Source organism: Apiospora phragmitis (genome assembly GCF_038363925.1).
Source record: "Apiospora phragmitis strain CBS 135458 chromosome Unknown utg000007l:2111988.0-4706623.0:1.0-2598199.0, whole genome shotgun sequence".
In the NCBI taxonomy this organism is placed as follows: Eukaryota; Fungi; Ascomycota; class Sordariomycetes; order Amphisphaeriales; family Apiosporaceae; genus Apiospora; species Apiospora phragmitis.
In genome coordinates, this window is record NW_027117406.1 from 211363 (window position 1) to 239275 (window position 27913).

Below are 27913 nucleotides of genomic sequence, written 5' to 3' on the forward strand. Positions count from 1 at the left end.
TGGTGTCTGAGCGCATACCAATTCATCCCTTCTGAACATGCGCTCACTGCATGGGGCACATAAGGCCTTCCTAAACCTTGATGTGCCTTCGTCTCGCACTGAACAATGCTGTAGTGTGCTGCCACATCAGATTGGTTGCTCACATACTTAATTAAACTTTCTTATTCTCTCTCTTATTTAAGCTATAAATATAAGCTAGTCTGTTTATATTAAATCACTTATATAATCGCTATAAGCTTTCTTTAATTTACCGTATTATTTACTTTAAACGTAACACGAGAAATAAAATATACTCGTAGCTTTTAATCAGACGTTGCATTTTATATATAGACTATACAGGTACGTTTATAGATATGGCACCGTCACTTGCTAAAGAAACCACCAGGCCACCAGTCAAAATCGTCAACCCAACACCTATCATAAACGACATCCAACCAGTCGACTTCTGCTCCGATTTCTTCTTTCTTCTCCTTCTCTTCTTCTTCTTTTCCTTCTTCTCCCCCAACAGGTCGTCCAGGGCGAGTATGCGTTCACCGTCATCTACCTCATCATATTCCTCCACGAAGAAACCCCTTTGGACCAGCTTTCGATGAGTTTTCGTCAGGTTATAGTCGATTCGGTCGCATGATTTTTCCAATTTTTGGAGTTTGTCGTGCCATTTCTGGTCTATGCCCGCATTGCTTGCCGAATTTGCTACGGCAGCGGCCGCCAGCATGCTCTTGTATCTCCCCAACCCCTCTCGAGCTTCGAGGATATCGGCGCGGAGCCGTTGTCCGTCCGCCGGCGCACCGGCTGTTGCCGGCCGGGTTCTACCTCCTTGCGACGTCTCCAATGCTTGCGGCCCCCCTCCTCTGCAGTGGTCAGAGTCTGTCCGTGACGGAGCATAGTTGTCCTTGAGCAGCTGCATTGAGATTTTCTTGATTCTGCCATAAGTCCTGTAGTGCCTGCCTAGCCCCATCTCTAAAATGGCACCGAGGTCTTTTCCAACGCTGCTCCATTCAACCGGAGCCCCGTTTTCTTTCCGGGCTCCCAGATGTCTCAGTCCAGCGGCAGAGCCCCCCCTTATAGAGGTGCGAGGCCACTTGTGGACTGTGTACAGCGCCTGTTGCAGGCCTGGGGGGGGTTCTGGGGGGCCTGTCCCGTGGCATTTCTGCGAAGACCGTTGCCCTTCAGACCCTCACTAGGCTGCGCCTTTGGGACCGGCGCCCATTTACGCCCAATTGTCTGCTGAAGTCGTATTTTTCGCATCTCTGACACGATGCGGAGCCGAATGGAATGTTGGTGATGTTATGCTCATAATCGCGTGATCAGCCCCTGAAGGTAGCTGATGTCCCGGTACCTCGGATTTACCTTAAAGCGCTACCAGAATGTTACCCCGAAACTGGAAGAACAAGCTTCGGTGAGGGGGCCCTGGCGCCACCAGGCTGGTAAAAAAGCAAGCAGACACCGAGATCAGAACCATTCGCCATTGTAGCACGGCCATCCCTTGATAGTGATGGTTATGGCTTCTATCAGCAAGTCTTCAGACGCTCCAAGCACAAAAGGCACCTTCTCTCACATGGAACGTTCCACGAGCGACTATCATGGCTTTTAGTATTGTGTCTATGTCATGACTCAAAGAGAAAAAAACGCCTGCAACTTGTGAGTCAACTAGACCACCCACAAGGCGTGTGTCTTCTAAGAGGGCTAGTCAGTGTAGTTATTTACTCTTTTCAGGAAGACCTGTAAGTGCTATTTTCTTACTATGTGCAGAGTTTACCGTGTGTCCAATGTTGACCAGATTTGATTCATTTAGCTTTCACGTCGTGGTGTGCCTGCAAACCAGTCTACTTTCCCACAAACGCCGGCTAGACTTTCAGGTCAGATCACCTAGTCTTGGTTTCTTATGCTTGTATTCGCAAGTCATAGTCACTGCATCAAGTCATTATTGTCTGTCTCGTGCTCTTCCAGCTTATGTAATGCTCATCTTGGATGCAGTCAAACTCAAACGGTGGAAACAGACTGAAGAAACGTTACCTGGCCGCCTTGCATGGACCCGGTTTGTGATGTGGGCGTGGGCTCACCATTGCTGCTGCTTACTTGCGGCTTGGGCGTTCCCACTGTCGCTTGTGGCTGTCGCCAAAGTGTCAGACCACTATATGTTGAACACACTAGCCGGTATCTGGTCAAGGTAATGTGATAGCCTTACCGCAAGTTGAACACGAGGAAACGAGTCAGCTATTTTGCATGGTAACTGCCTACTAGGTCGTCATCTTCAGACACACTAGAGGTGCCGACCAGTCGGTCATGTTGGAATGCCTCGGGAAGGCCTGATTCTAGTGCTCGGCCAGGTGCTCGGGATTACGGGACTATTTTCACTTACGGTATATGACATCGCTCGTATTGAGGAGATTGAGGAGCTCCCGTTTCCCAGCTAATAAAATGCAAGGGGCAAAACAGGAAAACACCTGGGCTGCATCCACCCAGTGAACGCTAGAGATGCAACGAATCGTCTACAAAAGTCAGGACCAAGCGCTACGCATATTCTTGGTAAGGCGTGACCGGCAGGCCGGCAAGATCTCAACGGGGTCGAGTCATTACCCACTGAAAGGGAGGATGGGACGATGGAGATGGAGACCAGTTCTGACCGGTGCTGACCAGTCACTTGGCAGTGCTGACCCGGGAGAGGATTTCAGTGTGCGGGGGAGGCGTTTCCTAGGAGTCCTAGGGTGATCAAACGGCTTGGGGAAACAACTGCTTTCTTTTGTCAATAATTGTCTGGGTTGTGTTTGGCGATGGTTGGTGCTAATTGAAATTATTGACGAGCTGGGCGACGCCAACGCGACTCAATAAACGCCAAGCTGAAAAGGGGACGCCGCCCGGCCGTTAGTCTGGCCCAGCCGAGTGGGAAAACTCTTCCTAGGGTGGTAGGGAGAAAAAGCACTAGAGACGGGCTGAAAAATGACGCAGCATTGCTGTCATTCCGAAAATAGGCCAGCTAATTTCAGAGAATAACAAGACCAGTTAAGGGGAACAGCGTGGTACGATGTCAATGGTCTAGTGTTTTCATGCATCAGCTCGTAAAATCGGGCGCCGTAAGCTGATGGGGGGGGCACCAGCCACCTTTTGTTCGTATAGGGGAAATCCTTGCCCGGGCATGATCAACGATTAGCCCGATCGGTGCTAGAGCTCTCAGGTAAACAGGCGACTACGCGCAGCTGCGATTCGCTATCTGCAACATCTTCCGGCCCACACCCCAACCTGGTTCGTGCAGCGCCCGGGACTCGGAAATGAGATCAAGGCACTTGGCGCTCCGGTTCTGTACACTTCTTTCACTTCTGTCAGTTCTTTCGCGGCTAGGGCAGGGCAGTCAACTGCCAGTTGACCTTGGCTCCATGGAACTAAAACTACTGCCCACCACGCTGCCTAGTCTTGGACAATACGAGCTTCTGTATGCTTACGGCCTGGTCCGATTGGGATGGGCCTGCCATGGCAGATTAACCAAGCCACCTCGGCGCGTTGGGCTTGCAGGAGGCGGCATACATATAAAGCTCGGCAGGGCGCCGCCTCCCTGGGATCCGTTGAAGGGACTTCTTGCTTGCCACCCACATCTCCATTTTCGTCCCTCTTCTTTCAAGTCCGGACTCATACCTCAAGCTTGGCATCATGTGGTTCTCCGTCGCTGCCCGCGCCCTGCTCGGCGCCTCCATGGCTACGGCCTTGGCCCTTCCGGTTGACCCCACCGCTCCCAAGGACCCGGGACACACCATGAAGCTCTTCACCCTGGAGCAGATGAAGGAGGCCTTCAGCAACGGCACCCTCCCCCCTATCAACGCCCCCGTCTCCCACAAGGCGGCGCCGGGCAAGGAGCAGGCCAACGCGCTGTTCAAGGTCAACGCCGTGAACGCCAACGCCGGCTGCTCGGCCAACCCCAACATGCGTTTCGAGTGGCGCGAGTACTCAGACTCGGACCGTCACGCCCTCGTCAACTCCATCCAGTGCCTGCAAACGAGACCTGCGCGCATCGCCGGGTCCAACAGCCGGTTCCAGGACTTTGCCGTCATCCACCAGAAAATGTCCCCCGACATCCACAACAACCAGAAGTTCCTGCTGTGGCACCGCTACTTCCTCTGGGCTTTCGAGCAGGTCCTAAGGGAGGAGTGCGGCTTCGACCGCGCCTTTGTCTGGTGGGATGAGACCAAGGATGCCGGCCACTTCTCGCAGTTGGACATGTTCTCCCCCACCTTCTTCGGCACCATGCACGGGTGCCTCAACGACGGCGTACGTTCCCATCCCCATCCCATAAGCCCCCACACGCGCTTTTGTTACGTGGTAGCTAACTCATCCCTTTTGCAGGCATTCGCTGGCTGGCAGCAGGTTAGCGGTGGATGCGTTTCCCGCGAGGGCACCGCCGAGAACACGGCGCAGTGCAGCACGAGCTTCGAGAACTACTGCCGGGGCATGGGCAACTACCCCGACTTCGAGCGCTGCTGGGAGTACGGCCCCCACGGCTACGGCCACAACGGCATCGGCGGCACCATGGCATACGTCGAGATATCCCCCTCGGACCCGGCGTTTTATATGCATCACAGCTATGTTGATCGTGTCTACCGCGTGTGGCAAAACGCCGATCCGGCCCGCCGGACCAGCATCAGCGGTCTCACCGCCGATGGTTCCCCCTGACTATGGACACACGTAAGTTAAAAGACATTCTCCTTTCTGCCGTCCGGCGGTCCCATTTAGTCATTTGCGCATGCTAACATGAAGTCGATTAGCCATTTCTCTTGGTGGTATCAAGCCTGATGTCACAGTCCGCGATGTCATCGACACCTTGGATGGTGCCATGTGCTACAGGTACACATACTAGACAGCATGCAAATAGACTTTTAATATATAATGATAATTCAATGGCCACCATAATCTGCCAGATTAGAATCCTCTGGAATGGCGTCTTATCCCAGCTTATCGTGTATTTGACCCTAACCCTGATCGTGATAATACGCCTCCCGAGGCATTCAGTAGATGTTGGGCGATCTATGCTTGCTCACTTTACAAACCTTGTTGGTGCCTGGTTCTCTTTGGCATTTTTACTTGATATGAAACCGATTGCGAGTCAAGGTCCTTGTGACAAATTTTGGAGTTTGTTGGTCAAGATCCCTGTAACAAACATGGATGTTTGTTGGCAGAACCAGCAACCCCATGGAAGAAATGGCCATGGTCATTCCTCGTCCGTTTTCGTCCAAACACTCTACCGAAGTCTATATATTGGCCAATGTACGAAGGAATATCAGCATCAGCATGGGCTTTCCTTTGGTCATTCTAGCGACTGGCTTTACTGGCTTTTCCATACTTTCACTACAATTTTTGCCGGTTCCCCAAGAAGGGCCGGAGAATATCGGAAGAGTCGACTCAAAACATCCAAAAATCTCTACTTTACTCTATCGGTATCCCAAGACTAGATTCAAGAATCATGTCCAGAATGGGAGAGTCGAAACTCTGGCGTTCCTTTATGTTTGATATGGTCTCCATCATGCTGAGGTTGGTCTACATTTCGCCACTCGCCTGTGTCCCGGCATACTTCGCTTGGGTCACCGATCAAAGTATCAAGCCGTATTTCGAGGAGCATGGCATGGGCGAGGATGCCGCGCATACGGGGCTTGTTCTCGCCGGCTGCATCATAGACATAGTTCTTCTCTACGTCTTACTGCTGCCCTCGCAAACCCCGGGACCAGGGTACCAATTTGCCTCGGCAGTCCTTGCGATCGTGCTGCTGGTCTTCAACTGCCTGACAGCCAAATACTCCTGGGAGTGGCGCCAGGTGCTCGATCACGCGGGCGAGACGGTGCTGGCAAAGAACTGCTTGGCTCTATTCATAATAGTCGTTTTCTGCCTGGCTAACGCAGGTATCTATCTGTTGCTTTCTGCACTCTATCGTCTCGCCAAGTGTGGCATCTATGGTTACGAAGTGGCTTCTTATGTGAGTTCTGCAGTCTGAGCAGGTGGTTTATATATATCCTTGAGGATGTAACATACACAAAGGAAGTTTTATAAATATAGACTGTAATAAAAGAGGCGCTTATATTGCCCTAGGAAATCATATCAAGTGTGTAGTATATTCATCTATACTTTAACGATGTATAATACTAAAGATAAAGTCTTATTTTTAACTGCGCCTCTACCAACCGCACCGAAGACCCGTAAGAAATCACAGCCGATATATGTGCGCTTTCTCAATATCTAGTATATCCGGCCCGAACATGGTCACTAGATACCAGACCATTTCCACTGGTAAACAGTTCCTCGGAGTAACAAAGGCTTGGCGTGGTTGTTCCGATGAAAACTTCCCTTTACACCCAGATCTGCTCAAAGCTCACTTGCTGCTGGTTTTTGGTGTATATGTATTGGCGTCTTCCGTGGGTAGACTCTATACAAGCTCCTCACACTCCTCTATGCAGTTGCCACTGGAATAATCATGACATCCGTGAACTACCTCGTAAAAAGGCTTGTCCATATATACCTACACATGGTGGAACAGAGGCACTCAAACTCGGTATGGATGCTGGCGGGTATGTACATGTTGGCACGGAATAAGGGGTACAGAAATGAGGTATTTGCTTATATCAAATATGTCCAAGATTTACATGATGGCAACTCATCAGCATATTGACCCTTTTATTCAGGTTACCTGACAATCCCTTATTATTCGAAGGCTTTAATTTCTTATTTCGATTATGTGTTTCTTTTCTCCCGCTGATCTACTCACGCATACGCCCAATCGATGCTTAATTGTGCTTCCTAGGAGCTGAATATGGTAATATGCTCCTGGTATTCCTATTCAGGTCTGTTATTGTAAGAATCGGGTCACATACGACAGACGCACATAGATCTGAGAATAAGAACTGGCAGTCAACACAGGAAATGGACACTTTTATACCATTGCAGCAGACTGCACAACAATACCGCATAAGTTTCTGATGGCTCAAATAGACTGAGTTTGATGATGTCGACACTGATGTAGCCTCTAAGCCTGTAAGCCCCTGAGCTCCTTTCCACTTATCATGCAAATGTCTTAGCATATGGGCGACCTTGTGGCTCCTCGTCTATTAGAAAATATGCACCAGACGTATTGGTGTACACGAAGTTGCGTGTTGTCTTCGTAATCGAATACGATGTGCCCGGGAGGAATTATGTCAGGTCCAAGGCTGCGTATTCGTGAAGACACCGAAGCAGCGCGCCGGAGTGGTTTGCAGGCAAGAGGTGCACCAGTCACAAATGGACGTGCCGGCCTGCGCACCCAGGTCCAGGATTTGCCCCCCATGACCCCAGCTTCTTTCGATATCTCGTTATCTGAAGTACCAGGGTGGTCCTGGACGCAAACAGTATATGGAGTCTGGCTGATCGAAGGACACAAATCTGGATGGTGTATCGATTTGGTTCTCATACTTAGTGCCCTGTGAACTGATTGTCCCCGCTATGTACACCACTATACTATCGTGGACCAGGGACTCACTATTCTACCTAATCAATCAAGTCAAATGACTCGTATACATCATTTTTGGGTGTCCTTTGGTCGAGATCAAGGTGCTAATTCAGAGCCATAACACTACCACAATGCTTGCTTTCCTAGGCCGTTTTCGAGGTCCGGCATAGCTTCCGGTAACCCTAATCCTTTACGACACTAATTACTATATGTTCTTGGCTGTTACTGTGCAATATAGATGGTACCATCGCATGAAGCACCAGCATGACGCCATGCGGTCGCTAGATCAACCAGGCCGGGCATATGGACCAACCAAGGATGAACTCCTCAGATGCTAGCATCAGTGCCATGGTCAGGCGAACCGGCGACCGACGCGGCAGCGGTCACCGTATCCGGTCCATTCAGAGCAGCAGACGGCAGCAATCCATGACAGGCAATGTGGAACTGATATGAGCTCTAAGCGTTGAACTAGACTTTAAGTATCCTTTGGCCGCCTGGGGTAGCGAGCCCGGCATCACGGTAGCAGGTAGTGACAGTATCACGCGGGGGATCTGCAGCGGAGGTGAGGTTACGTAAGAGGCTCTCTGGAGAGGATGACGTTGATATTGAGGCTACATGTTATTCCCAAAGACCGATTTAGTAGGTCCCAATGATACTGGTTTATCTATTATTTGGCAGATATCTACCTAGATGTACAGGCCAAGTTGTACAGATGAAGCTTGGCAAACCGTTAATTGAAGGCTCGGCAGACAATCCCTACATGTCCAATGGTTGACGATGGAGGGTACCTTAGGTTTGGAGACTCATCTCAACTCAAGTTCCGCAACCAGCAAGCAATGGAACCTTGGGTAGCATCATTGCAGATAGAGCCAAAGGTTAATCGAACTCATCAAGGTGTGCCAAGATGTAACTTCACATGTTCGCATCGTTGTTTGTTGCGTGTTGCATCCAGCTCGTAGCCAGCGGTAGTATTGGTGCATCATCGTTCAGTATTCGCTATTTCATGAGCTCACAAGTCCGGGACTCATAGTCCTGCAACATCGATATTCAGTCCATGTTGTTTGTTTGTGTCCTCTACGTTGTTGAGGCAATGATCAATTGGCGTCTCAGTTACTGCTCGTGCTCGACAAACTCTAAAAGCAGCTGATTGAAGGGCCATGAAGCAGACCATCAATAACAGAACAGACACACAGCTAATCTCCTTGGAGGCGCTAGCAGCATTCTTGCATTGCACTGCATACACTACATGCACTGCAGGCAGTCCTCCGCGAAAGAACTCGTGTTCTTTCGCACGCCAGCCGGCACAACCAAGTTACACACACCTGATACTGATCCAAGTCCCGGCACCCGAGTCTGGTCTGCCTTACATATATTAATAGTGGCCATTACGTTGTATTCGTTATATTCCAGAAAAGCAGACAAGAGTGGACGGGGGTTCATGACGGACGGGATTGGGCTCCTGAGCAGTTATGCAGGTGCATGACGCTGGCCTGTGCGCGGCCTTCTAAGACTCCAAGAGATGACGGGCAAGGGTGGTAGCGGGCCACTGGGGGCCCACTGGGGGGTTGACAGCGGGGCTTACCCTTCTTGCTCGGGTACTTGGGGGAGTTTGGTACTTGAGAGTGCCTACTTTTTTAGACATTCAGTGTGCATCAAGCCTGGCGCACGCCACGTTAGCGCTGGATCTTCTCTGAGGTGATTTCATTTCTGCCGAACGACAGGTGAATGACTGCTCCTTGAATGGATTCCTTGCGCCTCGAAATCTCCCCCCTGCTTCCCTTTCCTCAATCCCCATCGTGAAGGAAGCCCATTGTCTCAATTCCCACATCGTCTTTGGTATTGATCACATCGATCATATCTGGATTATACCATTCATACTATTGCCGACCTTGCCCAGGGACCACGTACGAACCAACCGCTATTCGCTGCTGGCTTGATTCAATCGCCACTCTACGCTCACTTCTTTCTTTTCAATTCGTTCCGTCTACAAGCACGGGCAAAGTCGCAATCTGACTGAACGCCGAAAGCACCCTCACTTGCCGACTCAGTCACAGTCACGCTTGCCTTCATATTTTCTTTTCGCTGCTTCATTATATTCGGCTCTTCCAGTTCCATTCGCCAGATTCTTATATTCGTCCCCGAACTCGGTCAAAATGCCTGCTCTTTGTGGTGGTTCGAAGACGGTTCAGCGCAAGCTGGTGCTTCTGTATGTTCTCCCTCCTGGGACCCCCATGTTCCCCGAGACATCCAGTCGCGTATTGCCTGTTCAGTCAACATGAACACGCGATTGCGTACCTTTCCACCAATTCTTCATACCCGCTGGTTTCAAGGGTGCTAACCTTGGATTCCCTACGAAAGTGGCGATGGTGCGTGCGGAAAGACATCATTACTTAACGTCTTTACGAGAGGCTACTTTCCGACTGTCTACGAGCCTACTGTCTTCGAGAACTACGTACACGGTAAGTCCCAACTGATGCAAGCGATGCCTCAGCGAACAACGACCATGCGAAACAGAGCGGGCGCGCAGAGCTATGGATCCGTAACTGACTTTAGGGGCGTTCAGATATCTTCGTTGACAGTGTCCACATCGAATTGTCACTATGGGACACAGCTGGGCAAGAAGAATTCGATAGACTGCGCAGTCTCTCCTACGATAACACGGATGTGGTGGTGCTCTGCTTCAGTGTCGACAGTAAAGACTCTCTGGAAAATGTGGAGAGCAAATGGGTTGGGGAGATACAAGAGAACTGCCCCGGAGTCAAGCTGGTCCTGGTGGCTCTGAAGTGCGATTTACGCGAGAACAACGAAGACGACGATGAGGCCGCAGCCGGCGCTGCCGATGGTGCGCAACGGGAGAAGCGACCGATGATCGACTACAACCAAGGCCTAGACGTGGCACGACGAATTAAGGCTATGCGATATCTGGAATGCTCGGCCATGAAGAATCGCGGCGTGAACGAGGCGTTCACCGAAGCCGCCCGAGTAGCACTCAGCGTCAAGCCCAGTGGCGAGAAGGATTCGAAGTGTGTCATCATGTAGACATCTCTAAGACGCACGAGTCTGGTGCGGAAACCCCCCTGTTCACGACTGGCAACAGAGGAGCCTGAAAGCCAGGGGTGATTAGAGGGGCTATAGGGCGGCGATCTCTATGTATGTGGACAAGTTGTGTCGCTACCACAGCGGCGTTGCGTCCGTCGGGGTTTCTTCTACTTTATTTTGCTGTTTGAGCGTTTGCCCTATACGACTTTCCGGAAAGGATGGCCTCTTTTTCGTCTGTACATATATCCACTTGGCCTTGCACATATGCATTTCCACAAAGTACCATTCTTTTGTAATAGAGGGCAAGAGGGGGGCCGAAAAGGAGAGAGGAGAGAGCAAGCGGTCATACATGTGGACTTTGCATCCCCCTCTTTCACTTTTGTTCATTTCCCCCCAGTTCTTGCATTTTGGGGCAGCACTTGTCACTGGACTGAGAGGGCAGTGAGCGATCAAACCTGCCCGGTTTGATGCTTCTCATTTGTTGTGTATCGAAAACTCGAAAGGGACAATTCCGCAGGCGACTGTCCTCCGTCGGGGACAAAGGGACAAAGGCGAGGTCTACAGATACTGAATGCGAAAAATTGCAACACTTTCAATGTAGTACAGGTCTCGGGTGTTGGAAACGGATTCGGGATGGGTTAATGACACCCGGTTTTGACTTCCCATGTCTCGCATCCAGCCGATCTCGAGGAAATTAATCTTCTGGATATAGTCTTGTTCAGGCTGCGTCTGACAGGTTCATATTATCACGGGCGAATCTCACATTGTCCAGATAACTGGTTCATCCAAGGATCAGGCCCACATAGGCTGAACGGACAGTAGATCATCCGAAATGGCCAAAGCAGAACAGAACCTGTACGATGGATGCAAAGGCTGAGGAGAAGCCTCGACAGATTTCATGTTCAGTTTGAACGAGCGCATAGCCTCGCAGCCAAGTTCAGTGGAATGTGACATATTATATATGACTGGTCTGTTCGATTGGCCGTCGGTCGTTGAGCCACTGGTATCCATGAATAAGGGTGAAAATGACCTATGCCGGCTTTTGAGCAACATACTTGCGTTACTCATCTTTGCGTTGACTCAGATCAGAGTTGGAAACTTCATCGATAGCTCACTGCTAGGCTATCTGACGAGTATCCGGGATGACATCCAATTTCCCTTGGTTTCGTCGGTTCTATCGCTGTCGCAGGTCAAGGTTGGGGAAGGTGTTACACCTGATTGGCTCAGAACTTCTTCGCTCAGAACTTGCCCGTCCCACACATTGTAGCCTGGAGAGGAGTTGGAGTTGGAGCCAGCTGGGAAGATGGTGTCGGTAGCGATATAACCCCCAAAAACAGTCTTCTTTTCAGCGAAGTAGCTGAATACAATCCAGATAAATTTCTCAATATTGAAAATCAACCGGTCTTCGGACCACCCGTCTTCGGACACCTTCGCTTTTTGCCATTCTATGTGAACTCCCTAGATACCTGAAGACCATGAGACTGGCGCGAGAGGAACGCGGTGGGAGACTGCTTGGGTAGCAAGCAGCTCATCCTTCTCATGTGGCTCTGCTACATGGCTCAGTGGAAGTTGCCCTGGCACATCATTTGGACACATGTATTGACTAAAGGCATAGCCTCCATGTTCAAATCTACAATAAAGCCGTGTCTATCATTTTTTCCGGCTTGGTTTGCACACTGTCCCTGTACGGTTTGTACGCCGTATCTGTCAATTTTTCCTTCTTCGTTTTCTTCCTTTCTTTTTCGGCTCTGCACACACTGTATCTTAGCTGCAGGATATGACGACGGCTTTTGTCCTCAAGAGGCTCGCCGTATGTGGACCGCTCTAGGCAGCTGCTGAGCTGTTTGTTAGCCCAGCCACTAATGTTCGCTCGCCCCCTTAAAAGTCGGGAAGGGAGCTGGAGCTCGGCGTGACTCAAAGTCAAGTCACCGACAGCAAACGGAACCCTGGGCTCGGCGTAACTTCAATCAGCCGGCCTCTCTGTTTGACCAGCTGCATAGACATATGTGTGTTGGTTTGCTTCGTATTGACATCCTTTGCTTTCTCTTTCTTCTCCTTCAACGTCAGTTCACCATCACTCACATCCTTAACCGCCTAATAAGACTCGTAGCTCGCCGTCCCTGACTACGTGACAACGCCCGGATTAAGTCGTGGTAGCTCTCCTAACTGAAGCTGTTGCTTGCTTGCTTGCTTGTCTTGACTGGGTCTCCGCCAAGTCACTTGCTATCCCCTCGAGCTAGAGACCATGGCTTCCGAGCCGCAGAAGGGGGCTTGGTTCCTCAAGTACACATTCCCTGTCACATTTCCCACCCACCCTGCTCTGAATCTGTCTGAGCCCGAGTTCGATAGCTTCCTTGAGGAAAACTTCAGAGAGGATTGCGGCCATGCTACCCCTACGGAGCCTGCAGACAAGAAGGAGACGGAGTCTGAGGTATTCACCCTACTGGCTCCGCCATCGACCACTGCAGAGCTTCAGGGTGCCACCGAAGGCTTGAGCCTCGAAGATGGCCCAACTAACGTTCTCGAGGCCAAGTCAGAGGGAGATGAGGCACCCACGCAGCCTTTCATGAAAGGCCTCTTGTCCCATGAAACAGACGCCAAAGATGAGCAGCAGCAGCAAGCAAACAACGAAAACCTCATGCTTACCGAGAACAACGATGTAGCATACCGCTCAACCCAAGAGCCTCTTCTCGACTTGTTCGCGGAGCTGGAAGAGGTTATCTCCGGCCCACGTCTGTATGAACTACTCAACATGGCTTGGCAGAAAGATCCTCTGATGACGCTGAAGATTATCTACAACGCTCGGTCGATACACCTCGGGAAGGCTTCGCGAACCACGTTTTACCGCTGTGCCGGTTGGTTGGCTCAACACCATCCCCTTACCCTGGTTGCCAACTTGCGCTGGCCGAGTCGGCCTGTCATCGTGAAGAAAGTAGAGAAGTCGGGCGGAGAAGGGGAAGACGTTGTGATGGTGGAGCATGAGCACGAGAAAGATGACGAAGACGCTTCGGCTTTCGACGTCAAGAATGGCGTTTCTCACGGCTACTGGAAAGACCTGCTGAACATCCTTGCTCTGTCCGTAAACGAGCAGCTGACTGTCCTGGCAAATCCCAAGGATATCCTGAACGTTACGCGGGAAAAGGGACAGCCAGGCCGGCCCAAGCATATCGACGCCGCTGCGGCCAAGTCAAAGCGACACGAAGTTCGACATGAGCGTCATCAACGTGCGATCGCCTCCTTCAACGACAAGCCAGTCCACCGAGCTCTACATATGGCCATTGCCCGGCTCTTCTCGGAGCAGTTGAAGTCCGATTTGGCCCTTCTTCGTGGCGGCGACGCCAAAGCAAAGAAGCGCATCTCCTTGTGCGCGAAGTGGGCGCCTTCCCATGACCGATTCCACGATAAACACACCTTCATCGTCTCCACTATCACGGAGCTGATGCACCCGGAAGACACCTCACAAGGGATGGATCGTGAGATCTATATTCGCAACGCTCGAGAGGCTTACCGCAAGGATATCTCCGCTCTCCGTGGTCACCTTGATATCGTTGAGCGTCACCTCAGCGCCAAAACGCTGGGCAAGATCAAGTATGATCGTGTGCCGTCAATTGCCATGAGCAAGTACACTCCTATCTTTGCCGAGAAGGACACGGAGCATTTCGAGACGTACATCAACAAGGTAGCAGAGGGAAAGGCCAAGATCAGCGGGGCGACTCTGTTGCCTTCTACCATGGTCAAGGCAGCACGCCAGAGAGGTCATGTCGTTGTTGGCTTGCGGCCGAGTGTCAAGGAAGCAGTCGAGGCGAAGATGGCTGAACTCAATGGCAAAGTCGTCGATGGACAGTGGAAAACTCTAGTGCAGCGTATCAAGGACTCTGGCACCCTCGAGTCCAGTATCGCTGTCTGCGATGTCTCTGGCTCGATGTCATCTCCAATTTTCGCTGACGGGACATGCCCAATGGACAGTTCCATCGGCCTCTCCCTGCTGGTGGCCGAAGTCACAGCGCCCCCATTCGGCGGGACCTTCATCACATTCTCTGCAAATCCCACCGTGGAGCGGGTAGACTTGACCAAGACTCTTCATGAGAAGTGTCAAGACATGTCGCGAATAAGTTTTAGCTTGAACACCAACTTCGTGGCCGTATTCGAAGATCTCGTCCTTCCCATGGCTGTGCGTAACAACTTGAAGCCAGAGGATATGGTGAAGCGAATCTTCGTCTTCAGTGACATGCAATTCGATGCAGCCGGGACTACTTGGAATTACTATGGAGGCAGCTCCATCGACGATGGCCGTCCCCGCTGGGGTACGTCGTACGAGCGGATCAAGAAGAAGTTTTCGGATGCTGGTTACGAGATGCCTGAGCTTGTGTTCTGGAATCTTGCTGGCGGTCGTGCCGGTTACAACGGCGGCGGAGGGGCTAGCGAACCCACCGCGCCCAAGCCGGTCACGGCGGACGTGGAGGGCACCGCCATCGTAAGCGGGTACTCCCAAGGCATGCTGAAGGTGTTCCTCGATAGCGGGTCGTTTGACGACGCAGAGGAGGAGGAAGAGGAGTCCGTGCCCGAGACCATCACGGAGGACGGAGTTGAGGTTGTCACGGCCCAACGTCCGGCCAAGAGGCAGAGGATGGATCCCATGTCCACCTTGAAGAAAGCAATCGGGCACAAGGCTTACGACATGCTCAAGGTTGTTGATTGATAGATTGGTTCTTGTTTGAGCAGTTGGGAGTAGAGATGAGGACTCGGTGGTTATGGGAATGGCGCATGTGACGAGTAGGTAGATACCCCTTAAAATTGCCAATGATTGTGTTTTAGTGATAAGATCCTTTAATTGGGTTAATCGAGAATTGTTTATCCAGCAGTCTTCAGAAGTCCGATTCTTTGCTTCAGTGTTGCTAAGATCGTTTTTGGGCTCTTCAAATCGCTGTAGTCCGCGCCCTCGAACTTCACTCGCAAAAAATGGCATATTGCATCGAGTTGCTAGGGCTTTTGGATTAATACAATGTTATATATGTGCATTCATCCACTCAACCATCTACATGTGTTGTGCAATGAATTTTCCGCAGGATCAAAGTTCTGTCCTCCGGTTTGCAGATGCGATCCCATAGATGTCTCGGTGCCACCCAATCCTTCTCCCGATCAAGCATTAGCAGTAGTCTGCGTGAACGAAGCCACGCTGACGGAGCCGCCCAACGCCTTGGTAGCGTACTGTGACAAAACCCAGTCAGTCAGTCAGTTTCAACGAGGCAAGAGGAGGGGGAAAGGGGGATGGTGTTAAGAGAAAAGAAGAGGAGAGGAGAGGAATCGCTCACGTTGAAGATAGCCCATCGATATCCAATAAAATACGTCCAATCATTGTTCAGCGTAAGCCCGTTTCCAAGCTGCCTGAACGAGGTGCCGTCGGTGCTGTAGCTGAACTGGCCGACGCGGGTGCCGCCGGGCCGGATATTGACGGTACCCCGCAGGTAGATCTTGCCCTTGGACGCGGCGGCGCTGGCCGAGGTGGTGCCCGTGTTGGCCGTGTTCCAGTTGCTGTCGAGGTTGATGCTGTTGACCATGGCGACGGTGAAGGTGCCGCCGTCGTTGCGGACGCCGATCCAGCCCGTCTGGTCGCGGAACAGGGAGAGACCGGCGCGGTCGCCGTCGGCCATGTTGGTGGTGTCGAGCACAATGGTCGCCGTCGAGACGGGCCCGCGGATGCGCCGCGTCAGCGTGTTGCGGGCCTGGTACAGATCGTTGGTCACGGTCGCGGTGCGCAGGGTGAGGCCGTTGTTGACGCTGTACCGGCTCGTGTCCGGGTTGTGGTTCCACTCCCAGGGCGCGCCGAGCGCGGTGCCGTTGAAGGAATCGGTCCCGATGGACGAGGCGACGGGCTTCGCGGGCAGGGGCATCGGGTAGCTCGTACCCCAGGCGCCATTCGACGTGACCAGAGATGGGAAGCCATCGGAGCCCCACGTTACGGGGGCCAGGACGGGAATACGACCTCCGGGGTATGCATCCTCGAAAGCCATGTAGTACCAGTCGCCGTTGGGGGTGTCCACGAGTCCACCTTGGTGGGGATTACCGCCGCCACTGACGGGAGGTCGGACTGCATTGGCGAGAACTTTGATGCTGTAGCCGCTCTGAGGCTTGCTCGATTTCAACGTCCACTCCTGGTTGGCGGGATGTGTCACTAAAACGTAGTATTGACCGTTGCGCTTGTACATGCGGCTTCCTTCGAGGGTGGACTGGCCGCCGCTGTTACCATCGTAGATCTGCTGGTCGCTGGTGATGGACAGACCATCGGAAGCCAGCTTTGCGACGCGAAGTTGTGTGTTGCCGTAAGCCACATACATGGCGTCATCATCATCGATGAACAGACCGACATCGTATAGGCAAGTGTTCATGGTACCCGCAAGCGACCACGGCCCAGTGACGTCCGAAGCCGTGTAAACGTAAGTCTTTCCGAACTCGATGCAGCCGATCCAGTACCACTTTTTATTGCTGGGCCGATATCTCATCGTCGAGGCCCATATGCCCTTGACGTAAGCGCGAGTGTTGCCTGCTAAGTCGTACTTGGAGCCCCAGTCCAACTTCGGCACGGAGTGCCCAATGTACTCCCAGTTGACCAGATCGTAGGAACGGAGAATGGGAGCCCCTGGGGAGTAGGCCATAGTCGAGGCCGAGTAGTAAAATGCATCGCCCACACGGGAAATGCTGTGCTCTGTTAGATTTGCGACTCAACGCCCCCTGCAGTCTCCGAGCATTCTGGTGCTGTATCATTTTGGGTATACAGGGAACGACTTACTCTAGATCAGCAAGGTCGTCCCATAGAACCGGGTTATTAAAGGACCCCGTTGCAGCTGGTGTCCGCACAGTTGACGTAGCAACGCCTCCGGCGGTCGTAGATGGGGATGGCGCAGTACCACCGCCACCGCTGCACGGAAGGCATTGCGAGTACCTAGAAAGCATCAGATCAACCCATGCTTCCAACGGCGCAAGGTGCGAATGAAGCCCGCTGGTGTATAAGCATGTAGACTTACCATTCATTAGAAACCTGGCAGCAAGATCCCGACACGCAAGTGCTATCGCCGCTCCAACCGCTACCGCCACCTATATCAATGTCAGAACTTGATATTGCCGGTCTCGACGGGATTTGCGTCTGGTGACTTACATTGGCCGTACAGGGGCGCCACAGCAAACACGGCTTGAGCGAAGCTGGCCGCCAGCACGATTGCGGTCTTGTGGGAGACCATCATGATAGAACTTGAGCACAGATTCTCAAGCCAATTCCCATGCCGTAGACGATGGGGGCTGGGTCTTTTACATACTGGCTGATAATCGAATGTTTATTTGATGTTCCCTTGTTAGTGTGGTCCCCGCGGGATCAAGTCTTGGCTCTGTGGTCATTGGTGGGTATGTCCAGAGATGGGCGAGCACATTTCCTTGTTGGGGCATGGTATACAGGGCGTACTGGCGTGTTCCTCATGGCCACATCCCATTTCAATACTACTTAGCTTCGGGACTTGGGGGATGCATGAAAAAAAGGAGCACAGGGCAAGGACTTCATCTCAATGCCCAGGCGCGCCAATGGCATAGTTCCCAAGACGAAACTCGTATAGGTCAAAGGGACCTTGCGCAGGGCGACGGAGAGTTTGAGTCGCTACCAAAATCAACACATCCTGGAAGACTCTGGTGATCATGGCGACTGGAGCGGAGGCTACATACGTGATTCGATATCCGAATGCTTTGTGGCCACGAGACGATCCAGATCGGGCCTGGAGCGCGGGGCTCCGAGATTGGCGATCGGGGGTTTGAGGCTAAGAAACGCCTGTTCGTGGGAAAAATTCGAGGGAAAAATTCGAGGGGGAAAAATTCGAGGGGATCCTCCCAAAACGGAAGCCCAGGGTACCGAGGTGGAGAATATTGCTACGATGCGAGGTCGACGTGGTATTTGGCATTGCTATTGTTACGTCCCTGGATTTCAGGCACAAGAAGTGCAGCTTGACTTTTGGCTGCAGCCTTTGCTTCTAGGTTATGCCTTATCGAGTAAAGAGAGTACATACGTCATCTTAGCAGGTAGGGGCCTGGGCCTGCCTGTTTCCCATCAAACATCCATTCGTTCTTTGAGCAGCTTGCAATTCAAAGTCCATTTAAATTGCTGCCCTGCTTTGGTTTCACTTTTTCGTCCGGCAGGGGTTTGGGGCTACCATAATGTGCTTTGATGGCATAGCCATGGCCGAGTGAGTAGGACGGAGTGCAGGGCAACAGTGGATGCTGGGACGAGGACGTCGCCCACCACAACGGATTATCTGCCCAACAGACAGCTTGAGTTGCGACTCTTCTCATATGGACGCCGAACCCGACCGTACCATCAATAACGAGCAATTGGCTTAGTCCCCCGGCCCACAGCCATTCAATCTTCCAAGAAATTTCTTCACGGCGTGAATTTCCACAATATAGTATCCCATTCGCTGCCGTATTTCAACAACAGTCACAGGCTTGGTGGTGTAGTTGGTTATCACGTCAGTCTAACACACTGAAGGTCCTGGGATCGAGCCCCAGCCGAGTCATGATTTTCTTTCTTTGCTTATCACTCCAGAGTGAATTAATACGATTATTTTCCTTTTTATCTCAGGACCCGGAAGCAAGTAGAACAACAATGCGGGTTGACACAATCATGACAGCTTTGGCTGCCTAGGTAAAATCAGTGTCTAAAAGTCTGCGCACGCACCACCTTTAGCTAATCTCCTCCCCTAATACTACTAACCTTTAAATATTAATAACACATTTAATTTACTAGTAAATATGATATAATTTAAACCATTACTTAGTAATTAAATGGGATTTAATAATAATTATATTAGCCCCTTACGTGATGTATAATAGTAAGGCGCCGAGGTAGAGATTTTAATAGCTTATAAATTAAGCTTAAATTTAAAGCAGCCCACGTTAACTAGACTACCTCTCTCGCATACGCCTCGTATATTATATTTTCCTTTAAATATTAAAAGCTAAGCTTTATTTTATAGATTTTTACTTTAAAAGCCTTTTAAACTTATTTAATAAAGTTTAAATTAAGTAAATATATAAGCTAGTTAATAATTTAAATACCCCTAGATTTTAAAAACTCTTTAATAGCGTAAGATTAATATATATACGCATTATCTTACATAAAGGGGTCACCCGGCTTATAAAAAGGGACGAGAGTAGCCTTTAAAACCTTAATATACCGGGTAGAAGTAAAGCCACCGCCGGTAGAGTCGAGATCTCCCCTATAAAATATAAAGGGAGAGGTCTCTACCTCTTCCCCCTCTACTACACCATTACCTACATTATAAGGCTAATTCGAGGCCTGAAATAACTTATAAGACTAATTAAATCCTTCTTATAGCGTTCCCTTTTAAATTTAAAAACCTAATGGCCTAGTATAAAGGGTTTATTTTAAATCGTATATTCGTTTAAAAAGAAGTAAAGTAATAGTTACTTAAAGCGCTCTAGAAAAGATTAATAACGGCAAAAGGAGAGTCTCTCTTTAGCGTCCTCTTTCGTTAATAGGATACGCTTTAAGGCGCGCTAATAGCTAATCCTCCTTTTCTAGAGATTACGCCTTGCCGTGTTGATCGAAAAGGAGCGTAATCTAGAGCCTAGCATGACATTTATATCTAAACAGAGCTCTCTCTAGGTGGCACGAGGCTTTCTACGTACTATTTAAAATAGATAGCGCTCTTACCGAGTCGGCAGTTTATAGGGACGACCAGATCTCGGCTTAGTTTTAAGAGTTTTTCGATAAAAAAACCGCTTCACAAGGTTATTAATGGTCTCGTGGCGACGCGTACCGAACACGTCTATAATAGCCTTCCTTCCAACGCCGGCGATGAAGAGCGCCGCGATAGCCATAACCACCTCGGAGCTGTATTCCTCATTTGGCTTGCGATTTGCGGTTAAAATGCGACCGAGTTCACTTAAATCCATATTAAATTGATAAAATTATTTGAAAAGTAAGTCAGAAGGTATTATTGTTGTATTGTGTGAGATTTCCGATGGGGGTAGTTCGTGCGCAGACTTTTGGACACGGACTTTACCTAAGTATGCTCCTGTCTGATAATGCCTCGACACCCAATAAGCACTCGGCAGGGGATACTTAAAGCAAGCACGCCTCTACTATGCCAAACTACTCATGTCATAGCTCTTTGGAGTGTATCAGCTATGGTCTTTGTTCGTGATTGTTGGTAAGTTTCGACAGTGTTCACTTCATGAGTCGATGTGAGCGGCGCGGGAAAATCAGACAAGTACAATAGCTACATATCAAACCTGAGAAAGGTGTGGTGAGTTGCAAGTGATAAAGGCAAGATGCTGCGAGTCAAGTGGTAATTCATTGAGTCAAATCGCAGTCTAACTCGTCCTTAGTCGAGTAGTACCATCTAACGTATGGAATCCCATCTAACCACTGACTGTAAGGACTCCAGCATCCTAGGCTGAGATACATGGCCCATTATCATATCATGCCAGGAAATTGAATTAACCAATCCCATTCCAATATCCCTTTAGGGCAAGTGGGTTCCTCAGACCTCATTGGCATGCTCCTCCTTAGCCTCCTCCTTGGCCTCGTCCATGACCTCGTCCTTAGCCTCGTCACTGAGCTTGGTTTTCTTCATGGGAGTCTCGAGACCGTTGTTGGCTTTGCCCTTGCGCTTCTTGGTGGGTGACTCGACCTCGTCGCCAGAGACATCAGCAGCAGTATCCTTGGCGGGGGTATTCTTCTTGGTGCCCTTGGTGGGCTTCTTGGGATTGTTCTTCTTGGCAGAAGCGGAGCCGGGAGTGCCATCATTATTGTTGTTCTCATCCTCCTCAGCCTTGAACCAACCATATTTCTCGCAGGCCTGGCGGAAGGTCTCGCGGCAGGACTTGGCGTCCTTGTGGCCGGTAAGTTTGGAGGTGGCAGTCCAATTGATGCTCTGCTTGGCGCTGGGAGGAGAAGCCTTGAACATGGAGTCGATGAGCTTTATGTGGTTGTCGGAAACCAAGGGGGCGCTGGCACCGCCATTGTCTGTGTTCTTCTTGGGAGCCATGATGGGTGATGGATCGTGATGCTGTGGATAATGTTGGTGTTGGTGGGTTTTGTGCAGGTGTGTATGTCTGGATGGGCAGATGACAAGTTTTGAGGACAAAGTTGAATAGTTTGGTCTGCAGAGGCGGTATTGGGCAGAAAACAAAAAGTGAGTCCTGGGTCGCGTATTGGGAGGTGTTTTATGGTGGGCAGTTGAGGGTTGCCCTGGGGAAAACTACACTCTTGCTGGTCACTGGACCGATTTATCACCCAGAAGAGCACCCTATGCGATTGTCGTGTTTAATCCGGTTTGTGACAAGTAAACAAGTGATCTCTAGAGCGTAACTTGGATGACTTACGCATTTTGCCATTCTGATACTACATAGATTGTCCCCCCTTCCCCCTTCCCTTTGTTTGTCATTGTTCAAGCAATTTTCTCGCATTCTGAGCTTCCAAATGCAAAAATACCAAATTTTGTAATGTAAATTATAATAGAACTCGCCGATATGTTTATTGTACATACAACACCTCCGTACAATATTAGGAATGCGAAGGGGCCGATCACTTGCTTAGAATCAGTAGCCTCATGAAGGCTCTTGTGTCTTCTTACTTCTTATGACGGCTCCTGCCCCTTCCATCATTTAATGTTTGTTGCCTTAGTATGTGTATACAACAGCTTTCGACTCTTTGACTCGCCTCGTGCTTTCACCTTCTTGGTGTATTCGGTGTATCTTGCCCCTTTCGTTCATTTTGCAGCTCCTGCCTTTCCTCTAGTCACTGGTTGTCTTTTTGCCTCATGATATCAAATATTCCATGTCCACGACTTAAGATAGATCATACTTTTCACACTCAAATCTAGCATACTGACTCGGTCATCTAATCGAATATTTCTATGATAAATCAGTCTAAATATCTACCGTTTCTGCAAAACAGCCACTTATAGACAATCACTAAATTTTGACTATGTAGGCTACTATGAGAGATCGATGGTTACCCCAGCGGCGTAGCAACTACCATGGTTCAGGCCGCGGATGGTCTAGCAGCATGGAGTTGTGTGAGTGGAGGAGAAAGGGGGTTCCTGGCCCCTTGCTGTCCCGTAAGGCGTATCTAAGAGGAAGATGGAAGAAGATGCGTGTGCAAGAGGTGTTTCAACCACAGCTGACTGCCCCCTTTCTCAGCTAATACCAGGCTGCCCTTTTGTAAGGTATTGCAGTCCTGCTTTAGTTTCTCTATGTATCCTACCTCTGCTCTCTTGCAACAATCCGGGCAAGTGCAGTGAGCGATAGGTATATACACCACCCCCTGAAGGGCTAGGGTTTTCATGAGACCAACAGTGTTTTCCAGCAGTGGCCTAGCTAGCCATGCTCCTCAACAAGCCATTCAATAAAACAACGCGCTGAAAGCACACGATAGCAATGTTACTTATCTCTTAGCTAGGGGGAAATCACCAGCATAATGTGTGGTTTGTTCACTCACTCACGATCAATATTGACTGCGAGGAAGGGGCTTCTATTATATTACATTAATACGAGAAGATAAAAAACCGTCAGGGAATCTTGAATCCAACTGCGAATTAGGTATACTTTGTATGGTGCCAACTCTCAAAATGGAAAAGAGACTTGGTCATCGTGACTGAAGAGCCAATCCCATCTGGTTGCTAAATGCCCGAGCGAGACACCCCGTTTGCTCAGATTCACTCCAAACCATCATCTATCGATCCATACCTTGCCATGATAGACCGCCGGACCTGAACAAGTATTTATGCGGAGTTGATACAATGATAGGTGGTACCTTGCACGATTGGGGACTGCGAGCAGAACTCTCGGCTTCGTTGGATGGCCAGTGCCAAAACTCTAGTTGGGGAACCTGAAGCTTACAGCTAGCTCAACGGGCTGGATTGCGACACACGATTACGTAGAGATGAACGTCGATGGGGGCATCGCATGTACGAGAAGCGCTGCACGGACCGTGATAGTATGTCCGTGGGCGGATCTATGCCGTGACCGCCGTATACGGTATACCTGAGAGTTATTAAGGTTGGCAGCAGCCTGGACAGCTGGAATTCAACAAACACACGGGCTGGGTGTTGCTGGGCTGAATGATCAACGGCAATAACACTATGCAGTTAAATATAAAAAAACAAAGACAAGCCCCAGAAGCCAACACGGCTAGGCTGGTGTGGTGGTGTATCGATCGGGAAAGCTCCCACCCCACGCATCAGCAATCAGGGTCTTCCAGTCTAAACACGAGCTAGTCGTTAGCTTGGGCGTGCATACACTTATTTGAGACTCTCGCATCTCAGGCCCGATGCATGTAGCTAATCGATCGTCGGGTCCGGATCAACAAGCATAAGTATGTAGGTATGTACATATGTAGAATAAACAAGCAACAGTAATCAATACGACAACCATAAAAAAGAAAGCAGTTCATGCGGTCGATAGCGTGGGACCAGCCCCAGACGCCTAGGCCAGATTGAGCACTGTTGTCTCAGCTGGAGTCGCATACGTACGTACTGGAGGTACGGTAAGTGGGTGAAAAGCAAGTGGCAGCGTGGCGCAGAGACAAGAAACACGGCATCATGAATCATCTCTGCTTGGTTTTCCTCTCTGCTTTTATCCTTCCAAAATTGGCTTCCAGAAGATATCTGCACGAGGGTGGAGCACCGCTGTCTTTGATTTCGATGTTCAATGCAGGTGGTAAGGAGAAAAGGAAGATTTAGCAGCCAGTCAGCCTCTGGAGACACATGGATCCAGGGGTGGTAGTTGCCGTTCAAATTGTTCCTAATTCTGTGATTACGACAGTGGGATCTGGACGCTTGGGCGCCGCCCCGGAACTCTGTCCTTTTGCTAATTTGGGGGACCCTCGCTAGAGCCAGCATCAGCATCGGCAACGGCCCTGAACTTTGCACTTTTGTTTGCGTCTGAGCAGGACGCAAAGCGAGAGAAAGGCAGCAGGAAACGAGTGGGGGGTTTGGCTCGGCACGTAGCCGATGTGACTGGTCACGCATGCAGGCCTTTGACATTTGCTTGTGTTCTTGTGGCGCTGGCAGATGGCAGAGTCGTAACCAGTACAGGCCATCGACCCCTCTCCGGCTGCCACCCATGTGTACATTTCCTCAGCTCATCCTTGCCTTATATAAACCCCTATTATCTATTAGGCCTGCCTGCGCACTGCTGCCCAGCAAAGCGGCTGACCTCTTGGTTATTGCGCCAGTCACGCATTGCGATGGCTGAAAATCAAGAAGACGTGGAGCAAGAACATTAGGAAATGTAAGGAGAAGAAGAAAGGAAAACGAAGGCACGAACGACATGTGCCCCGAAGCCAGCCACAACACAGGCAGGCATGGAAGGTACAAGGTGAAGAAGCAGAAAAAGAGGGGTCTGAGGAAAAAACCCCAGCAGCACGGTTGCATTCTCTCCATCTTTTTGACATCGTCAGTCTCCTTGGCTTGGCCCACAGCGTTTTTTTCCTTCTTGTCGGCGGCGCCGCTCAGGCGGTAGTTCAGCACGCTAGCCAGGCGATGCCGCATTGGGCCTGCCAATCTCCCGGGATGCCTCCAATCCAAATGGGTGCGTGCTCTATTAATGTAGCATCGTCGCGCTTCAAGGGTTCGTGACCACACTTTCTTTGCTGCTTGTGTTTTTGCCCTGCCGATCTGCCCGAGAGTCGAGTTAGGAAGCGTGAGGTTTTGTGAGGGAGTGAGGTCTGTTTGCCGCACGCGACGCTTTTTCTTATACATGCCACAGGCTCTCTCATCCATCACCCAGCCGAGGACACAGGAAGAGGCGATCGAGGGAAGCAACGACGCCAACCCCCCCCCCCTTCAGACCTGTTGTCAGGGCCCTTGCATTGCGAACTCTCACCCTTACTGTTCGTATTTAATATTGGTTCGGCGCGGACCTTACTCCGGATCATCATATCACGACAGGTTGCCCCGACGTGCACAACATCAAGCCGTTTGGCCATCACATCCTTCTTCCCAAAACCTCTGAAACGAGCCCAGGGTTCCTATATCAGGGGAAGGGAATAGTCGACTGCTATTATAAGCCTCTGCTGCTTATGACGTTGGATTGGGGACCGCAATTACGATCGACATGGTCCTCTAGTATCAACATCGGACCCTTGCCTGCCCTTCCCTCTCCTCAACCGACCTAGTCGCGATTCGAGATCCATTTTCCACTCTGGTTTTTGCTTGCTTCTTGAATTCTCCGTCCCGTCCCCAGATCTTCTCACTTTTTCATCCTATCCAATCCAAAGAGGCTGGCCTTCGGGGAGGACTACTCATTAACTCGCTCACTCACTCATCCTCCAAGACACTCTTTTAATGCTTAATCAAGGCCTGTACTGTTGACGTGCAAGCCGATAACCTGGTCGTCGCCCGTGCTCCGTGCCCGTACCCCAACTCAGCTACCATGGTCTCGTTCTTTGGGCTGAAGCTCGGCGGTGATAAGAAAAAGTGCGACCCCCAATGCTACTGAAAATCACCTCGATTCCTTGAACTGACATCTCCCAGGAAATCTGGTCAGACGAAAGACCACCGCGAGTCACACCGCGACTCACAGTCCAGGAAGAACATCGACCAGAACACACTCGGCGCAGACCATTCCTTAGGGAACGATCTGGCGTATCCCGGGACTTACGCGGCGAGCATATACTCAACTAGTTCTCGGCCTGGTTCATCCTACTCAACTTATAAACTAAAGAAGTCTGCTGGCCAGAAGCCTTCGGTTCATACAAATGAGACTCATCACCTTGCCTCCCTTAGCTTTTACGATATAGGATCACGCCCGGCCACTTCGTACGCACCAGGCTTCTCCAAGTCAACGACCAACCTCAACTCACAATGGAACGGCTCAAGTACGAACCTAGGAGCTCCCCCGGTGCTGGGGTCACGGAGGCCGAGCGTATCATCAGTTAAATCGGCCAGGCAGAAGGCTTGGGTGAACCCTCTGGATATTCACTTTGGCAAAGGCGACTCATCTGCTTCGGCCGTTGTCCAGCCCACTCAAGGACTCCGTCCGTCGCCACTGGCAAAGAAGGAGACCCTCGCCGCACCGCCGCTGCCTACAGCACCGGCTCTGCCTGCTCGGAGCCCCTTAAGGAACCCCCCTTCTCCGCCTCGATCCATCAGTCGGTCCATCAGAACGACGCAGGAGTTGGATTCCTGCTTCGGCCTCGCTAAACCCGTTGAAACCAGCACAAGAGATGCGCGACCAGCTAGTCCAGTCTCTAAGAGGAATACCACAAAAGACAACGAGGCCCGGCCACTCTATCCAGGTGTCTTTGGATCTAGTTCGCTCCCATCTCCTCCGCTCTCTGCATCTCGTACTAGCGAAGATGCCTCGCGCGCATCAGCGAGTACCTTGAGCGAGCCTGTAATCCAGAACGTCCGTGCGAAGCATGAAACGATGACCGTCGGTGCTCCGAGGCAGCGCAGTTTAAAGATGAAGGTTGAGAGACCTATAAAGGTCAATAGCGCATTGCCGCCTCCACGTCCCAAAACTTCGGGTGGGTATGAAAGCAGGCGGACAGATCGACGGCCAGGGACATTCAACCTTGATTTGCCAAGTCAGTCATTGGACTCAGGGCCGCGTAGTCCTACATTTGGTCGGGCCCAGGTCCCCATGGATCTCGGGTATGAACGTTTCAATACCATGGATCGGTCATCGAAGTCAGATAGCAAAGACTGCCGCCGGCAAAGCCGTCACCATTACACACATTCAGCTGTTCGGGCTTCCTATAGCAGTTCTGTCTACGACTCCCCACCCCAGTCACCAGAAAGTCCGGTGATCCCACTCAGTGGCCCCCTTGCGAGCCCACGACCACCGCTGCCTAAGGCCGAGCTACCTCGCCATCCCAGCGAGGTGTCCGAATACGAGTATGATCTTCCGGATTGGTCTGCGCTGGCAGAAGATGGACCACAGAGCACGACGAATTGGCCGCTGTCATCGCAGCAGACGCCCCAGCTGCCGGATCCTCGCCTCGACTCCCCTTCGGCGTCCCGTCTTTCAGCCGGCCGTGGACCGGGGCCAACGCGAGACCCGGCACGCCAATCAAGACGACGGAGATCACGATCACGACGAGCGTACGCACGCAATCACCGCCTAAAACAGTACCAATCTACGGTCTTCGAAATCCGGCCATTGTGGGCGACGATTTCGGCACCGGATTCATCTAGCGAAGCGTCCCCACATTATGCATTATTGATACGGGGGACCCCATGAAGGATAGACAACGGGGCTCCTGTCATATTATTTAATATTTTATTTTCACATCGTCACGTTACTAACGGCCGTATATACGGAGGATTGGAATGCCAGGGAGGGACTTGCATTTCGGTGTTTACTGGGTCGGTCACATCTCTTCGGTTGAACGCTACATAGCGG

General features: G+C 50.8%; 8 protein-coding genes across 8 annotated transcripts; 5 read left to right on the forward strand and 3 right to left on the reverse strand.

Annotated features, from left to right (window-relative positions):
* Positions 1-331: 331 nt before the first annotated feature.
* PG994_007683 (uncharacterized protein) lies at positions 332-907 on the reverse strand (the record flags this gene model as incomplete). Its single annotated transcript, XM_066859092.1, has 1 exon — positions 332-907. One exon carries the CDS (start codon positions 905-907, stop codon positions 332-334), a length of 576 nt encoding a protein of 191 aa, XP_066714579.1.
* Positions 908-3645: 2738 nt separating this feature from the next.
* On the forward strand, positions 3646-4846 carry PG994_007684 (tyrosinase- variant; the record flags this gene model as incomplete). Its single annotated transcript, XM_066859093.1, has 3 exons — positions 3646-4260; positions 4336-4651; positions 4755-4846. The coding sequence occupies 3 exons, from the start codon at positions 3646-3648 to the stop codon at positions 4844-4846; spliced, it is 1023 nt and encodes a 340-aa protein (XP_066714580.1).
* Positions 4847-5509: 663 nt separating this feature from the next.
* PG994_007685 (uncharacterized protein) lies at positions 5510-5974 on the forward strand (the record flags this gene model as incomplete). Its single annotated transcript, XM_066859094.1, has 1 exon — positions 5510-5974. The coding sequence occupies one exon, from the start codon at positions 5510-5512 to the stop codon at positions 5972-5974; it is 465 nt and encodes a 154-aa protein (XP_066714581.1).
* Positions 5975-9612: 3638 nt separating this feature from the next.
* On the forward strand, positions 9613-10498 carry PG994_007686 (GTP-binding protein RHO3; the record flags this gene model as incomplete). The annotated part of the gene is made up of 3 exons (XM_066859095.1): positions 9613-9665; positions 9818-9918; positions 10023-10498. 3 exons carry the CDS (start codon positions 9613-9615, stop codon positions 10496-10498), a joined length of 630 nt encoding a protein of 209 aa, XP_066714582.1.
* Positions 10499-12743: 2245 nt separating this feature from the next.
* On the forward strand, positions 12744-15197 carry PG994_007687 (uncharacterized protein; the record flags this gene model as incomplete). Its single annotated transcript, XM_066859096.1, has 1 exon — positions 12744-15197. The coding sequence occupies one exon, from the start codon at positions 12744-12746 to the stop codon at positions 15195-15197; it is 2454 nt and encodes an 817-aa protein (XP_066714583.1).
* Positions 15198-15637: 440 nt separating this feature from the next.
* Positions 15638-17733, reverse strand: PG994_007688 (uncharacterized protein; the record flags this gene model as incomplete). The annotated part of the gene is made up of 5 exons (XM_066859097.1): positions 15638-15706; positions 15811-17194; positions 17286-17414; positions 17521-17590; positions 17652-17733. 5 exons carry the CDS (start codon positions 17731-17733, stop codon positions 15638-15640), a joined length of 1734 nt encoding a protein of 577 aa, XP_066714584.1.
* Positions 17734-21042: 3309 nt separating this feature from the next.
* PG994_007689 (uncharacterized protein) lies at positions 21043-21549 on the reverse strand (the record flags this gene model as incomplete). The annotated part of the gene is made up of 1 exon (XM_066859098.1): positions 21043-21549. The coding sequence occupies one exon, from the start codon at positions 21547-21549 to the stop codon at positions 21043-21045; it is 507 nt and encodes a 168-aa protein (XP_066714585.1).
* A 4390-nt stretch (positions 21550-25939) lies between these two features.
* Positions 25940-27751, forward strand: PG994_007690 (uncharacterized protein; the record flags this gene model as incomplete). The annotated part of the gene is made up of 2 exons (XM_066859099.1): positions 25940-25983; positions 26041-27751. The coding sequence occupies 2 exons, from the start codon at positions 25940-25942 to the stop codon at positions 27749-27751; spliced, it is 1755 nt and encodes a 584-aa protein (XP_066714586.1).
* Between the last annotated feature and the right edge of the window lie 162 nt (positions 27752-27913).